This window comes from Oncorhynchus mykiss, unplaced genomic scaffold, assembly GCF_013265735.2.
Source record: "Oncorhynchus mykiss isolate Arlee unplaced genomic scaffold, USDA_OmykA_1.1 un_scaffold_164, whole genome shotgun sequence".
NCBI classification, from domain to species: Eukaryota; Metazoa; Chordata; class Actinopteri; order Salmoniformes; family Salmonidae; genus Oncorhynchus; species Oncorhynchus mykiss.
Window position 1 is genome coordinate 319,180 of NW_023493668.1, and position 18,916 is coordinate 338,095.

General features: G+C 46.0%; 1 protein-coding gene across 1 annotated transcript in view; it reads left to right on the plus strand.

The window, feature by feature from the left end:
• The window catches only part of fam117ba (family with sequence similarity 117 member Ba), a 36,194-nt gene extending 18,655 nt beyond the window's left edge, over nt 1-17,539 (plus strand). Inside the window, exons 5-9 of the mRNA XM_036972483.1 lie at nt 8,722-8,835; nt 11,634-11,777; nt 11,864-12,080; nt 12,201-12,321; nt 16,952-17,539. Coding sequence (XP_036828378.1) covers nt 8,722-8,835; nt 11,634-11,777; nt 11,864-12,080; nt 12,201-12,321; nt 16,952-17,285 — 930 coding nt within the window. The 3' untranslated portion in view covers nt 17,286-17,539. The remainder of the gene's footprint in view (nt 1-8,721; nt 8,836-11,633; nt 11,778-11,863; nt 12,081-12,200; nt 12,322-16,951) is intronic.
• Nucleotides 17,540-18,916: the final 1,377 nt, after the last annotated feature.

Sequence of the window (18,916 nt, forward strand, 5' to 3'; positions counted from 1 at the left end):
ATGACAACATAATAACATCAGTGACAACATAATAACAACATAGTGACAACATAGTGACAACATAATAACAACATAATAACAACATAATGACAACATAATAACAACATAATAACACCAGTGACAACATAATAACATCAGTGACAACATAATAACAACATAGTGACAACATAGTGACAACATAATAACAACATAATAACAACATAATGACAACATAATAACAACATAATAACATCAGTGACAACATAATAACAACATAGTGACAACATAGTGACAACATAGTGACAACATAATAACAACATATTGACAACATAATAACAACATAGTGACAACATAGTGACAACATAATAACACCGACCAGCTCAGTGAGGTCAGTCACACTGTTCAGTCTCTGCCTTTAGATAGTGACAACATAATAACAACATAGTGACAACATAATAACAACATAATAACAACATAGTGACAACATAATAACATCAGTGACAACATAATGACAACATAATAACATCAGTGACAACATAATAACAACATAGTGACAACATAGTGACAACATAATAACAACATAATAACAACATAATGACAACATAATAACATCAGTGACAACATAATAACAACATAGTGACAACATAGTGACAACATAATAACAACATAATAACAACATAGTGACAACATAATAACATCAGTGACAACATAATGACAACATAATAACATCAGTGACAACATAATAACAACATAGTGACAACATAGTGACAACATAGTGGCAACATAGTGACAACATAGTGACACTCCACATAGTGACAACATAGTGACACTCCACATAGTGACAAATGTGACACTCCACATAGTGACAACATAGTGACAACATAGTGACATCATAGTGACACTCCACATAGTGACAACATAGTGACAACATAGTGGCAACATAGTGACACTCCACATAGTGACAACATAGTGACAATCCACATAGTGACAACATAGTAACACTCCACATAGTGACAACATAGTGTCATTCCACATAGTGACAACATAGTGACACTCCACATAGTGAAACTCCACATAGTGGCAACATAGTGACAACATAGTGTCATTCCACATAGTGACAACATAGTGACACTCCACATAGTGACACTCCACATAGTGGCAACATAGTGACACTCCACATAGTGACACTCCACATAGAGACAACATAGTGACACTCCACATAGTGGCAACATAGTGACACTCCACATAGTGACAACATAGTGACAACATAGTGACACTCCACATAGTGACAACATAGTGACATCATATTGACACTCCACATAGTGACAACAGTGACACTCCACATAGTGACAACATAGTGACAACATAGTGACATCATAGTGACACTCCACATACTAACAACATAGTGACATCATAGTGACACTCCACATAGTGACAACATAGTGACAACATAGTGACACTCCACATACTAACAACATAGTGACATCATAGTGACACTCCACATACTAACAACATAGTGACATCATAGTGACACTCCACATAGTGACACTCCACATAGTGACAACATAGTGACACTCCACATAGTGACAAATGTGACACTCCACATAGTGACAACATAGTGACAACATAGTGACATCATAGTGACACTCCACATAGTGACAACATAGTGACACTCCACATAGTGACACTCCACATAGTAACAACATAGTGACAACATAGTGACATCATAGTGACACTCCACATAGTGACAACATAGTGACATCATAGTGACACTCCACATAGTGACACTCCACATAGTGACACTCCACATAGTGACACTCCACATAGTGACAACATAGTGACACTCCACATAGTGACATCATAGTGACACTCCACATAGTGACACTCCACATAGTGACACTCCACATAGTGACATCATAGTGACACTCCACATAGTGGCAACATAGTGACACTCCACATAGTGACAACATAGTGACACTCCACATAGTGACAACATAGTGACACTCCACATAGTGACAACATAGTGACACTCCACATAGTGACACTCCACATAGTGACAATCCACATAGTGACAACATAGTGACACTCCACATAGTGGCAACATAGTGACACTCCACATAGTGACAACATAGTGACACTCCACATAGTGACAACATAGTGACACTCCACATAGTGACAACATAGTGACACTCCACATAGTGACACTCCACTAAGTGACAACATAGTGACACTCCACATAGTGACACTCCACATAGTGACACTCCACATAGTGGCAACATATTGACACTCCACATAGTGACACTCCACAAAGTGACACTCCACATAGTGACACTCCACATAGTGACACTCCACATAGTGGCAACATAGTGACACTCCACATAGTGACAACATAGTGACACTCCACATAGTGGCAACATATTGACACTCCACATAGTGACACTCCACATAGTGACACTCCACATAGTGACACTCCACATAGTGGCAACATAGTGACACTCCACATAGTGACAACATAGTGACGCTCCACATAGTGACAACATAGTGACACTCCACATAGTGACAACATAGTGACACTCCACATAGTGACAACATAGTGACACTCCACATAGTGACAACATAGTGATAATCCACATAGTGACATCATAGTGACACTCCACATAGTGACAACATAGTGTCACTCCACATAGTGACAACATAGTGACACTCCACATAGTGACAACATAGTGTCATTCCACATAGTGACACTCCACATAGTGACAACATAGTGACACTCCACATAGTGACAACATAGTGACACTCCACATAGTGACACTCCACATAGTGACAACATAGTGTCACTCCACATAGTGACAACATAGTGACACTCCACATAGTGACAACATAGTGTCATTCCACATAGTGACACTCCACATAGTGACAACATAGTGACGCTCCACATAGTGACAACATAGTGACACTCCACAAAGTGACATCATAGTGACACTCCACATAGTGACAACATAGTGTCACTCCACATAGTGACAACATAGTGACGCTCCACATAGTGACAACATAGTGACACATAGTGGCAACATAGTGACACTCCACATAGTGACACTCCACATATTGACAACATAGTGACAACATAGTGACACTCCACATAGTGACAACATAGTGACAACATAGTGACAACATAGTGACACTCCACATAGTGACAACATAGTGACACTCCACATAGTGACACTCCACATAGTGACAACATAGTGACAACATATTGACACTCCACATAGTGACAACATAGTGACAACATAGTGACAACATAGTGACAACATAGTGACGCTCCACATAGTGACAACATAGTGACACTCCACATAGTGACAACATAGTGACACTCCACATAGTGACATCATAGTGACACTCCACATAGTGACAACATAGTGACAACATAGTGACAACATTGTGTCATTCCACATAGTGACACTCCACATAGTGACATCATAGTGACACTCCACATAGTGACAACATAATAACAACATAGTGACAACATAATAACAACATAATAACAACATAGTGACAACATAATGACAACATAATAACATCAGTGACAACATAATAACAACATAGTGACAACATAGTGACAACATAATAACACCGACCAGCTCAGTGAGGTCAGTCACACTGTTCAGTCTCTGCCTTTAGATAGTGACAACATAATAACAACATAGTGACAACATAATAACAACATAATAACAACATAGTGACAACATAATAACATCAGTGACAACATAATAACAACATAATAACAACATAGTGACAACATAATAACATCAGTGACAACATAATGACAACATAATAACATCAGTGACAACATAATAACAACATAGTGACAACATAGTGACAACATAATAACAACATAATAACAACATAATGACAACATAATAACATCAGTGACAACATAATAACAACATAGTGACAACATAGTGACAACATAGTGGCAACATAGTGACAACATAGTGACACTCCACATAGTGACAACATAGTGACACTCCACATAGTGACAAATGTGACACTCCACATAGTGACAACATAGTGACAACATAGTGACATCATAGTGACACTCCACATAGTGACAACATAGTGACAACATAGTGGCAACATAGTGACACTCCACATAGTGACAACATAGTGACAATCCACATAGTGACAACATAGTAACACTCCACATAGTGACAACATAGTGTCATTCCACATAGTGACAACATAGTGACACTCCACATAGTGAAACTCCACATAGTGGCAACATAGTGACAACATAGTGACACTCCACATAGTGACACTCCACATAGTGGCAACATAGTGACACTCCACATAGTGACAACATAGTGACACTCCACATAGTGACACTCCACATAGTGGCAACATAGTGACACTCCACATAGTGACACTCCACATAGAGACAACATAGTGACACTCCACATAGTGGCAACATAGTGACACTCCACATAGTGACAACATAGTGACAACATAGTGACACTCCACATAGTGACAACATAGTGACATCATATTGACACTCCACATAGTGACAACAGTGACACTCCACATAGTGACAACATAGTGACAACATAGTGACATCATAGTGACACTCCACATACTAACAACATAGTGACATCATAGTGACACTCCACATAGTGACAACATAGTGACAACATAGTGACACTCCACATACTAACAACATAGTGACATCATAGTGACACTCCACATACTAACAACATAGTGACATCATAGTGACACTCCACATAGTGACACTCCACATAGTGACAACATAGTGACACTCCACATAGTGACAAATGTGACACTCCACATAGTGACAACATAGTGACAACATAGTGACATCATAGTGACACTCCACATAGTGACAACATAGTGACACTCCACATAGTGACACTCCACATAGTAACAACATAGTGACAACATAGTGACATCATAGTGACACTCCACATAGTGACAACATAGTGACATCATAGTGACACTCCACATAGTGACACTCCACATAGTGACACTCCACATAGTGACACTCCACATAGTGACAACATAGTGACACTCCACATAGTGACATCATAGTGACACTCCACATAGTGACACTCCACATAGTGACACTCCACATAGTGACATCATAGTGACACTCCACATAGTGGCAACATAGTGACACTCCACATAGTGACAACATAGTGACACTCCACATAGTGACAACATAGTGACACTCCACATAGTGACAACATAGTGACACTCCACATAGTGACACTCCACATAGTGACAATCCACATAGTGACAACATAGTGACACTCCACATAGTGGCAACATAGTGACACTCCACATAGTGACAACATAGTGACACTCCACATAGTGACAACATAGTGACACTCCACATAGTGACAACATAGTGACACTCCACATAGTGACACTCCACTAAGTGACAACATAGTGACACTCCACATAGTGACACTCCACATAGTGACACTCCACATAGTGGCAACATATTGACACTCCACATAGTGACACTCCACAAAGTGACACTCCACATAGTGACACTCCACATAGTGACACTCCACATAGTGGCAACATAGTGACACTCCACATAGTGACAACATAGTGACACTCCACATAGTGGCAACATATTGACACTCCACATAGTGACACTCCACATAGTGACACTCCACATAGTGACACTCCACATAGTGGCAACATAGTGACACTCCACATAGTGACAACATAGTGACGCTCCACATAGTGACAACATAGTGACACTCCACATAGTGACAACATAGTGACACTCCACATAGTGACAACATAGTGACACTCCACATAGTGACAACATAGTGATAATCCACATAGTGACATCATAGTGACACTCCACATAGTGACAACATAGTGTCACTCCACATAGTGACAACATAGTGACACTCCACATAGTGACAACATAGTGTCATTCCACATAGTGACACTCCACATAGTGACAACATAGTGACACTCCACATAGTGACAACATAGTGACACTCCACATAGTGACACTCCACATAGTGACAACATAGTGTCACTCCACATAGTGACAACATAGTGACACTCCACATAGTGACAACATAGTGTCATTCCACATAGTGACACTCCACATAGTGACAACATAGTGACGCTCCACATAGTGACAACATAGTGACACTCCACAAAGTGACATCATAGTGACACTCCACATAGTGACAACATAGTGTCACTCCACATAGTGACAACATAGTGACGCTCCACATAGTGACAACATAGTGACACATAGTGGCAACATAGTGACACTCCACATAGTGACACTCCACATATTGACAACATAGTGACAACATAGTGACACTCCACATAGTGACAACATAGTGACAACATAGTGACAACATAGTGACACTCCACATAGTGACAACATAGTGACACTCCACATAGTGACACTCCACATAGTGACAACATAGTGACAACATATTGACACTCCACATAGTGACAACATAGTGACAACATAGTGACAACATAGTGACAACATAGTGACGCTCCACATAGTGACAACATAGTGACACTCCACATAGTGACAACATAGTGACACTCCACATAGTGACACTCCACATAGTGACAACATAGTGACACTCCACATAGTGACACTCCACATAGTGACACTCCACATAGTGACAACATAGTGACACTCCACATAGTGACAACATAGTGACAACATATTGACACTCCACATAGTGACAACATAGTGACAACATAGTGACAACATAGTGACGCTCCACATAGTGACAACATAGTGACACTCCACATAGTGACAACATAGTGACACTCCACATAGTGACATCATAGTGACACTCCACATAGTGACAACATAGTGACAACATAGTGACAACATTGTGTCATTCCACATAGTGACACTCCACATAGTGACACTCCACATAGTGACAACATAGTGACGCTCCACATAGTGACAACATAGTGACAACATAGTGACAACATAGTGTCATTCCACATAGTGACAACATAGTGACAACATAGTGACAACATAGTGACGCTCCACATAGTGACAACATAGTGACAACATAGTGACACTCCACATAGTGACACTCCACATAGTGACAACATAGTGACAACATAGTGACACTCCACATAGTGATAACATAGTGTCATTCCACATAGTGTCATTCCACATAGTGACAACATAGTGACACTCCACATAGTGACACTCCACATAGTGACAACATAGTGACACTCCACATAGTGACACTCCACATAGTAACAACATAGTGACACTCCACATAGTGACAACATAGTGTCACTCCACATAGTGACAACATAGTGACGCTCCACATAGTGACAACATAGTGACACATAGTGGCAACATAGTGACACTCCACATAGTGACACTCCACATATTGACAACATAGTGACAACATAGTGACACTCCACATAGTGACAACATAGTGACAACATAGTGACAACATAGTGACACTCCACATAGTGACAACATAGTGACACTCCACATAGTGACACTCCACATAGTGACAACATAGTGACACTCCACATAGTGACAACATAGTGACAACATATTGACACTCCACATAGTGACAACATAGTGACAACATAGTGACAACATAGTGACGCTCCACATAGTGACAACATAGTGACACTCCACATAGTGACAACATAGTGACACTCCACATAGTGACACTCCACATAGTGACAACATAGTGACACTCCACATAGTGACACTCCACATAGTGACACTCCACATAGTGACAACATAGTGACACTCCACAGTGACAACATAGTGACAACATATGGACACTCCACATAGTGACAACATAGTGACAACATAGTGACAACATAGTGACAACATAGTGACAACATAGTGACGCTCCACATAGTGACAACATAGTGACACTCCACATAGTGACAACATAGTGACACTCCACATAGTGACATCATAGTGACACTCCACATAGTGACAACATAGTGACAACATAGTGACAACATAGTGTCATTCCACATAGTGACACTCCACATAGTGACACTCCACATAGTGACAACATAGTGACGCTCCACATAGTGACAACATAGTGACAACATAGTGACAACATAGTGTCATTCCACATAGTGACAACATAGTGACAACATAGTGACAACATAGTGACGCTCCACATAGTGACAACATAGTGACAACATAGTGACACTCCACATAGTGACACTCCACATAGTGACAACATAGTGACACTCCACATAGTGATAACATAGTGTCATTCCACATAGTGTCATTCCACATAGTGACAACATAGTGACACTCCACATAGTGACACTCCACATAGTGACAACATAGTGACACTCCACATAGTGACACTCCACATAGTAACAACATAGTGACACTCCACATAGTGACAACATAGTGACACTCCACATAGTGGCAACATAGTGACAACATAGTGACACTCCACATAGTGACAACATAGTGACAACATAGTGACACTCCACATAGTGACAACATAGTGACAACATAGTGACACTCCACATAGTAACACTCCACAGTGACAACATAGTGACACTCCACATAGTGACAACATAGTGACACTCCACAGTGACAACATAGTGACACTCCACAGTGACAACATAGTGACAACTCTCCATGTCTTAGTGGTAAAGACAACAACATCCTATCAATACACCCCCTAACCCAGTATCTCTTCTCTCCTCCAGATTGCTAAATTGCGACAGCAACTCCAGCGCAGTAAGCGCAGCAGTCGTCACCGCAGGGACAAGGACCGCAGGTCCCCCTTCAACGGGAGTCATGCTGCCATCATCCAGTCACAGGTAACCTGAGCACCATTACAGAGAGTACCCTAACCTTTAGTTACAGAGAGTACCCTAACATTTAGTAACAGAGAGTACCCTAACCTTTAGTTACAGAGAGTACCCTAACATTTAGTTACAGAGAGTATCCTAACCTTTAGTTACAGAGAGTACTCTAACCTTTAGTTACAGAGAGTACCCTAACCTTTAGTAATAGAGGGTACCCTAACCTTTAGTTACAGAGAGTACCCTAACCTTTAGTTACAGAGAGTACCCTAACCTTTAGTTACAGAGAGTACCCTAACATTTAGTAACAGAGAGTACCCTAACCTTTAGTTACAGATAGTACCCTAACATTTAGTTACAGAGAGTATCCTAACCTTTAGTTACAGAGAGTACTCTAACCTTTAGTTAGAGAGTACCCTAACATTTAGTTACAGAGAGTACCCTAACCTTTAGTTACAGAAAGTACCCTAACATTTAGTTACAGAGAGTACCCTAACCCTAACCTTTAGTAACAGAGAGTACCCTAACCCTAACCTTTAGTTACAGAGAGTACCCTAACCCTAACCTTTAGTTCCAGAGAGTACCCTAACCTTTAGTTCCAGAGAGTACCCTAACCTTTAGTTCCAGAGAGTACCCTAACCTTTAGTTCCAGATAATACCCTAACCTTTAGTTCCAGATAATACCCTAACCTTTAGTTACAGAGAGTACCCTAACCTTTAGTTACAGAGAGTATCCTAACCTTTAGTTAGAGAGTACCCTAACCTTTAGTTAGAGAGAGTACACTAATCTGTAGTTACAGAGAGTACCCTAAGATTTAGCTAGAGAGTACCCTAACCTTTAGTTACAGAGAGTACCCTATACTTTAGTTACAGAGAGTACCCTAACCTTTAGTTACAGAGAGTACCCTAACCTTTAGTTACAGAGAGTACCCTAACCTTTAGTTACAGAGAGTACCCTAACCTTTAGTTATAGAGAGTACCCTAACCCTAACCCCATCTCTAAGGGTTAATCCTAACCCCCATCTCTAAGGGTTAACCCTAACCCCCATCTCTAAGGGTTAACCCTAACCCCCAATCTCTAATGGTTAACCCTACCCCCATCCCTAAGGGTTCACCCTACCCCCATCCCTAAGGGTTAACCCTAACCCCATCCCTAAGGGTTAAGCCTAACCCAATCTCTAGAAGTTAACCCTAACCCCCATCTCTAAGGGTTAACCCTACCCCCATCCCTAAGGGTTAACCCTAACCCCATCCCTAAGGGTTAAGCCTAACCCAATCTCTAGAAGTTAACCCTAACCCCCATCTCTAAGTGTTAACCCTAACCCCCATCTCTAAGGGTTAGCCCTAACCCCCATCTCTAAGTGTTAACCCTAACCCCCATCACTAAGGGTTAACCCTAACCCCCATTTCTAAGGGTTAACCCTAACCCCCATCACTAAGGGTTAACTCTAACCCCCATCTCTAAGTGTTAACCCTAACCCCATCTCTAAGTGTTAACCCTAACCCCCATCTCTAAGGGTTAACCCTAACCCCCATCCCTAAGGGTTAACCCTACCCCCATCTCTAAGGGTTAACCCTAACCCCATCTCTAATGGTTAACCCAACCCCCATCCCTAAGGGTTCACCCTACCCCCATCCCTAAGGGTTAACCCTACCCCCATCCCTAAGGGTTAACCCTAACCCCATCCCTAAGGGTTAAGCCTAACCCAATCTCTAGAAGTTAACCCTAACCCCCATCTCTAAGGGTTACCCCTAACCCCCATCACTAAGGGTTAACCCTAACCCCCATTTCTAAGGGTTAACCCTAACCCCCATCACTAAGGGTTAACTCTAACCCCCATCTCTAAGTGTTAACCCTAACCCCATCTCTAAGTGTTAACCCTAACCCCCATCTCTAAGGGTTAACCCTAACCCCCATCTCTAAGGGTTAACCCTAACCCCCATCCCTAAGGGTTAACCCTACCCCCATCTCTAAGGGTTAACCCTAACCCCATCTCTAAGTGTTAACCCTAACCCCCATCTCTAAGGGTTAACCCTAACCCCCATCTCTAAGGGTTAACCCTAACCCCATCTCTAAGGGTTAACCCTAACCCCCATCTCTAAGGGTTAACCCTAACCCCCATCCCTAAGGGTTAACCCTACCCCCATCGCTAAGGGTTAACCCTAACCCCATCTCTAAGTGTTAACCCTAACCCCCATCTCTAAGGGTTAACCCTAACCCCCATCTCTAAGGGTTAACCCTAACCCCATCTCTAAGGGTTAACCCTAACCCCCATCTCTAAGGGTTAACCCTAACCCCCATCTCTAAGGGTTAACCCTAACCCCATCTCTAAGGGTTAACCCTAACCCCATCAATAAGTGTTAACCCTAACCCCATCCCTAAGTGTTAACCCTACCCCCATCTCTAAGGGTTAACCCTAACCCCCATCTCTAAGGGTTAACCCTAACCCCCATCTCTAAGGGTTAACCCTAACCCCATCTCTAAGGGTTAACCCTAACCCCATCTCTAAGTGTTAACCCTAACCCCCATCCCTAAGGGTTAACCCTACCCCCATCTCTAAGGGTTAACCCTAACCCCCATCCCTAAGGGTTCACCCTAACCCCCATCCCTAAGGGTTAACCCTAACCCCATCTCTAAGGGTTAACCCTAACCCCCATCTCTAAGGGTTAACCCTAACCCCCATCCCTAAGGGTTAACCCTTCCCCCATCTCTAAGGGTTCACCCTACCCCCATCTCTAAGGGTTAACCCTAACCCCATCCCTAAGGGTTCACCCTAACTCTACCACTAACCTTTCCCCTGTCTGTATGTAAGGCCCAGATGCCCAATAAGACCATCCTGATCCCCGTCCCCAAGTCGACGGCGCCGCGCTTCAGGAACAGTGTGGAGGGTCTCAACCAGGAGATTGAACGCATCATCATCCGTGACACACCACAACTACGAGATGAGGTTATTATTGTGAGTCCTTGTTCTTGTTAACACACACACACACACACACACGCACACAAATCAACTGTTGTTATTTATGTGTGCTTTGGGTTCAGCCCCAAGATGTCCCAGACGGGCACCGTGCCCCCCCACCCCTCCCCCCCCAGCGCAGCAGCTCCACCCGAAGCATTGACACACAGACCCCCTCAGGAGGGGGCCTCGGTGGCGGTAAGCATAGCAACAGCAGCAGCCGGCCCGACTCCATCTCTCCCTCCTACCTCACCATCCTCAACGATATGGGAGGAGGCAGCCCCTACCCCGCAGAGGAGAAAGGTACACACACACACATTTCCATAGCTTTGTCCCCCCCTCACCCTGAATATTGTGACTGACCTGCTCTCTCTCTCTCTCTTTCTCTCTCTCTCTCCGTCCGTCTGTCTGTCTGTCCCTCAGAACTGGGTCCCTGCTCACCTCTCCCGAAGTATGCAGCGTCTCCGAAGCCCAACAACAGCTACATGTTCAAGAGGGAGCCGCCGGAGGGCTGTGAGAAGGTCAAGGTCTTTGAGGAGTCACTGTGAGTACAGCCTAACATTAACCTCTAACCCTAACCCCTGACCCTAAACGTCCTGAGGGCTGTGAGAGTACACCCTGACCCTAAACGTCCTGAGGGCTGTGAGAGTACACCTTAACCCCTAACCCCTGACCCTAAACGTCCTGAGGGCTGTGAGAGTACACCTTAACCTCTAACCCTAACCCCTGACCCTATACGTCCTGAGGGCTGTGAGAGTACACCTTAACCTCTAACCCTAACCCCTGACCCTAAACGTCCTGAGGGCTGTGAGAGTACACCCTAACCCCTGACCCTAAATGTCAACAAGCACTTACAAGCACAGCACTTACACAAATGACTGAGGATTGGCTGAGAGAAGTTGATGATAAAATGATTGTGGGGACTGTCTTGTTAGACTTCAGTGCAGCTTTTGACATTATTGAACATAGTCTGCTGCTGGAAAAACATGTGTTATGGCTTTACTAACCCCCTGCTATAATGTGGATAAAGAGTTACTTGTCTAACAGAACACAGAGGATGTTCTTTAATGGAAGCCTCTCAAATATAATCCAGTTAGAATCAGGAATTCCCCAGGGTAGCTGTTTAGGCCCCTTGCTTTTTAAATGTTTTACTAACGACATGCCACTGACTTTGAGTAAAGACAGAGTTTCTATGTATGCGGACAACTCAACACTATACACTTCAGCTACTACAGCAACGGAAATGACTGCAACACTCAACAAAGAGCTGCAGTTAGTTTCAGAGTGGGTGGCAAGGAATAAGTTAGCCCTAAATATTTTTTAAACTAAACGCATTGTATTTGGAACAAAACATTCACTAAACCCTAAAACCTCAACTAAATCTTGTAATAAATAATGTGGAAATTGAGCAAGTTGAGATGACTAAACTGCTTGGAGTAACACTAGATTTTAAACTGTCACGGTCAAAATATAATAAAAACAAATACAAACCCCAACCCTAACCCCTTGGAGGGTTAACCCCAACCCTAACCCCTTGGAGGGTTAACCCCAACCCTAACCCCTTGGAGGGTTAACCCCAACCCTAACCCCTTGGAGGGTTAACCCCAACCCTAACCCCTTGGAGGGTTAGCCCCAACCCTAACCCCTTGGAGGGTTAACCCCAACCCCTTGGAGGGTTAACCCCAACCCTAACCCCTTGGAGGGTTAACCCCAAACCTAACCCCTTGGAGGGTTAACCCCAACCCTAACCCCTTGGAGGGTTAACCCCAACCCTAACCCCTTGGAGGGTTAACCCCAACCCTAACCCCTTGGAGGGTTAACCCCAACCCTAACCCCTTGGAGGGTTAACCCCAACCCTAACCCCTTGGAGGGTTAACCCCAACCCTAACCCCTTGGAGGGTTAACCCCAACCCTAACCCCTTGGAGGGTTAACCCCAACCCTAACCCCTTGGAGGGTTAGCCCCAACCCTAACCCCTTGGAGGGTTAACCCCAACCCTAACCCCTTGGAGGGTTAACCCTAACCCCTTGGAGGGTTAACCCCAACCCCTTGGAGGGTTAACCCCAACCCCTTGGAGGGTTAACCCCAACCCTAACCCCTTGGAGGGTTAACCCCAACCCTAACCCCTTGGAGGGTTAACCCCAACCCTAACCCCTTGGAGGGTTAGCCTCAACCCTATCCCCTTGGAGGGTTAGCCCCAACCCTAACCCCTTGGAGGGTTAACCCCAACCCTAACCCCTTGGAGGGTTAACCCCAACCCTAACCCCTTGGAGGGTTAACCCCAACCCTAACCCCTTGGAGGGTTAACCCCAACCCTAACCCCTTGGAGGGTTAACCCTAACCCCTTGGAGGGTTAGCCCCAACCCTAACCCCTTGGAGGGTTAACCCCAACCCTAACCCCTTGGAGGGTTAACCCCAACCCTAACCCCTTGGAGGGTTAACCCCAACCCTAACCCCTTGGAGGGTTAACCCCAACCCTAACCCCTTGGAGGGTTAACCCCAACCCTAACCCCTTGGAGGGTTAGCCCCAACCCTAACCCCTTGGAGGGTTAGCCCCAACCCTAACCCCTTGGAGGGTTAACCCCAACCCTAACCCCTTGGAGGGTTAACCCTAACCCCTTGGAGGGTTAACCCCAACCCCTTGGAGGGTTAACCCCAACCCTAACCCCTTGGAGGGTTAACCCCAACCCTAACCCCTTGGAGGGTTAACCCCAACCCTAACCCCTTGGAGGGTTAGCCTCAACCCTATCCCCTTGGAGGGTTAGCCCCAACCCTAACCCCTTGGAGGGTTAACCCCAACCCTAACCCCTTGGAGGGTTAACCCCAACCCTAACCCCTTGGAGGGTTAACCCCAACCCTAACCCCTTGGAGGGTTAACCCCAACCCTAACCCCTTGGAGGGTTAACCCTAACCCCTTGGAGGGTTAGCCCCAACCCTAACCCCTTGGAGGGTTAACCCCAACCCTAACCCCTTGGAGGGTTAACCCCAACCCTAACCCCTTGGAGGGTTAACCCCAACCCTAACCCCTTGGAGGGTTAATCCCAACCCTAACCCCTTGGAGGGTTAACCCCAACCCTAACCCCTTGGAGGGTTAACCCTAACCCCTTGGAGGGTTAATCCCAACCCTAACCCCTTGGAGGGTTAACCCCAACCCTAACCCCTTGGAGGGTTAATCCCAACCCTAACCCCTTGGAGGCTTAACCCCAACCCTAACCCCTTGGAGGGTTAGCCCCAACCCCTTGGAGGGTTAGCCCCAACCCTAACCCCTTGGAGGGTTAACCCCAACCCTAACCCCTTGGAGGCTTAACCCCAACCCTAACCCCTTGGAGGGTTAACCCCAACCCTAACCCCTTGGAGGGTTAACCCCAACCCTAACCCCTTGGAGGGTTAACCCCAACCCTAACCCCTTGGAGGGTTAGCCCCAACCCTAACCCCTTGGAGGGTTAACCCCAACCCTAACCCCTTGGAGGGTTAACACTAACCCCTTGGAGGGTTAATCCCAACCCTAACCCCTTGGAGGGTTAGCCCCAACCCTAACCCCTTGGAGGGTTAACCCTAACCCCTTGGAGGGTTAGCCCCAACCCTAACCCCTTGGAGGGTTAGCCCCAACCCTAACCCCTTGGAGGGTTAGCCCCAACCCTAACCCCTTGGAGGGTTAACCCCAACCCTAACCCCTTGGAGGGTTAACCCTAACCCCTTGGAGGGTTAACCCCAACCCCTTGGAGGGTTAACCCCAACCCTAACCCCTTGGAGGGTTAACCCCAACCCTAACCCCTTGGAGGGTTAACCCCAACCCTAACCCCTTGGAGGGTTAGCCTCAACCCTATCCCCTTGGAGGGTTAGCCCCAACCCTAACCCCTTGGAGGGTTAACCCCAACCCTAACCCCTTGGAGGGTTAACCCCAACCCTAACCCCTTGGAGGGTTAACCCCAACCCTAACCCCTTGGAGGGTTAACCCCAACCCTAACCCCTTGGAGGGTTAACCCTAACCCCTTGGAGGGTTAGCCCCAACCCTAACCCCTTGGAGGGTTAACCCCAACCCTAACCCCTTGGAGGGTTAACCCCAACCCTAACCCCTTGGAGGGTTAACCCCAACCCTAACCCCTTGGAGGGTTAATCCCAACCCTAACCCCTTGGAGGGTTAACCCCAACCCTAACCCCTTGGAGGGTTAACCCTAACCCCTTGGAGGGTTAATCCCAACCCTAACCCCTTGGAGGGTTAACCCCAACCCTAACCCCTTGGAGGGTTAATCCCAACCCTAACCCCTTGGAGGCTTAACCCCAACCCTAACCCCTTGGAGGGTTAGCCCCAACCCCTTGGAGGGTTAGCCCCAACCCTAACCCCTTGGAGGGTTAACCCCAACCCTAACCCCTTGGAGGCTTAACCCCAACCCTAACCCCTTGGAGGGTTAACCCCAACCCTAACCCCTTGGAGGGTTAACCCCAACCCTAACCCCTTGGAGGGTTAACCCCAACCCTAACCCCTTGGAGGGTTAGCCCCAACCCTAACCCCTTGGAGGGTTAACCCCAACCCTAACCCCTTGGAGGGTTAACACTAACCCCTTGGAGGGTTAATCCCAACCCTAACCCCTTGGAGGGTTAGCCCCAACCCTAACCCCTTGGAGGGTTAACCCTAACCCCTTGGAGGGTTAGCCCCAACCCTAACCCCTTGGAGGGTTAGCCCCAACCCTAACCCCTTGGAGGGTTAGCCCCAACCCTAACCCCTTCTCAGAACATTAAAACTAGCGCAAGCCCACCATAGTAGAAGCTAACTCACAATATTAAAACTAGCGCGAGCCCACCATAGTAGAAACTAACTCAGAACATTAAAACTAGCGCGAGCCCACCAAGCCCACCATAGTAGAAGCTAACTCAGAACATTAAAACTAGCGCGAGCCCACCAAGCCCACCATAGTAGAAGCTAACTCAGAACATTAAAACTAGCGTGAGCCCACCAAGCCCACCATAGTAGAAACTAACTCAGAACATTAAAACTAGCGCGAGCCCACCAAGCCCACCATAGTAGAAGATAACTCAGAACAGGTACAGCCTTTTGTGGCCAAACTGGTATTACTCCTCTTGTATGGGAAAAGGGCACTCTGCTAAGTAAATACCATAAATAATCGGTGTCATATATTAGTGTTGAATGACAATGTGTGTGTGTTTGTGTTACAGTCCCAGACCCCTCCAGGAGATTCCTCCCTTCCTGTGTCCGGACCGTAACAAGGTGAACTTCATCCCTAAGAGTGGCTCAGCCTTCTGCCTGGTCAGCATCCTGAAGCCCCTGTTGCCCGCCCCGGAGCTCAGCTTCAGATCAGGGGTTGGCCTCCGCAGCCTGTCCCCCAGCTTGGTGCCTCTGGGTGGGGTTGGCCTGCACAGTCTGTCCCCCTCCATGATGCCTCTAGGTGGGGTGGGCCTCCGTAGCCTGTCCCCTTCCCTAGGGGTATCCTGGGGCACGGTCCACCAGCAACCCTGCCTGCCCAGACACCTGGAGGAACCAGAGAGCTAGAGCACCACACTTCTGCCCCGGAGGACAGACTGCTGAATAACATCACAGTCAGATAAACATAATGAACATAATACCCTGCTGATCGAGACGCCTTCGACATGCTAACTCCCCTGGTCATAACAGTCCCCTGGTTCTACCTGCTCATTCTAACTCCACCCACTGGTCCTACCTGGTCCCAACATTCCACTGATCCTATGTACCGAGAGGATACAAGAGACACTTTTTATTTCCATCGCATTAAACCGTGAAACCTCTCCACATTTTCAAATCATTATTATGTATCTTGAATTAAGATGTCTTCCAGTGTGAAGCTGTGTGGTTTCCATGGTGATCCAGGTTGTGTGGTTTCCGTGGTGATCTGGGCTCAGAGATATTGTAGCAAAACTAAGATGGGCGGGATGAAAGAAAAACAATAATGTGCCTGAAGACCTGTCTCGTGGTGCCTGTCCAGTGTTCTGCTTCGTCTGCCTCCCCTCTCTCTCATTCCCTCCCTCCTTTCCTCTCTCCCTTCCTTCCTCACTCCCTCCCTCCCCTTTCCTCACTCCCTCCCTCCCCTTTCCTCCCTCCCAGTTCCTCCCTCCCTTCCTCCATCCATCCATCCCTCCCTACCCTTTCCTCCCTCTCTTCCTACCCTTTCCTCCTTCCTCCCTCTTTTTTTTCCTCCTTTTCTCCCTCCTTCCCTCTCTTCCTCCATCCCTCTTTCCTTCCTCCCTCTATCCCTCCCCTTTCCTCCCACGGATGGTTGTTGGCCTTCCTGTGACATTGGGTGTTGTAGGTGTCCTGGAGGGCAGGTAGTTTGCCCCCGGTGATGCGTTTGGCAGACCGCACCACCCTCTGGAGAGCCCTGCGGTTGTGGGTGGTGCAGTTGCCGTACCAGGCAGTGATACAGCCCGACATGATGCTCTCAATTGTGCATCTGTAAAAGTATGTGAGGGTTTTAGGTGCCAATTCAAATTTCTTCAGCCTCCTGCGGTTGAAGAGGCGCTGTTACTTTACTGTGCCTGCCATGGGGAAGTGTCTGAAATGTATTGGATCTGGAGATAATGAGGCACTGTGTTTGTATTTTAGGCAACAATGAGAACTGGATTAAAATAGTAATAATATAACATTATTACTAGGTTGGTTAGTGGTCATTTAAGGATGGTTAGGGGTCATTGAAGGTTGGTTGGGGGGTAATTTAAGGTTGGTTGGGGGTTTGGGGGCCATTTAAGGTTGGTTAGGGGTAATTTACAGTTGATTGGGGGTTTAGGGGACATTTAAGGTTGGTTAGGGGGTAATTTAAGGTTGGTTAGGGGTCATTTAAGGTTGGTTACAGGTCAATTTAAGGTTGATTGGGGGGTTAGGGGGTAATTTAAGGTGGGTTAGGGGGCTAGGGGTCATTTAAGGTTGGTTAGAGAGTTAGGGGTCATTTAAGGTTGGTTAGGGGTCATTTAAGGTTGGTTAGGGGGTTAGCGTAACTTACTTAGGGTTCGGTTAATCAGCTAGAATTAGGGCTCTATTCAATCTGGATGGCTGAAGCGTTACAGACCGTGTGATAGAAATGTAAAGGTAATTTCCCATTGAGCCGACATATGCAACGTTTACCGTGAATGCAGTCTCCGCTAACACGGGAACATTGCCTTTACATTTCT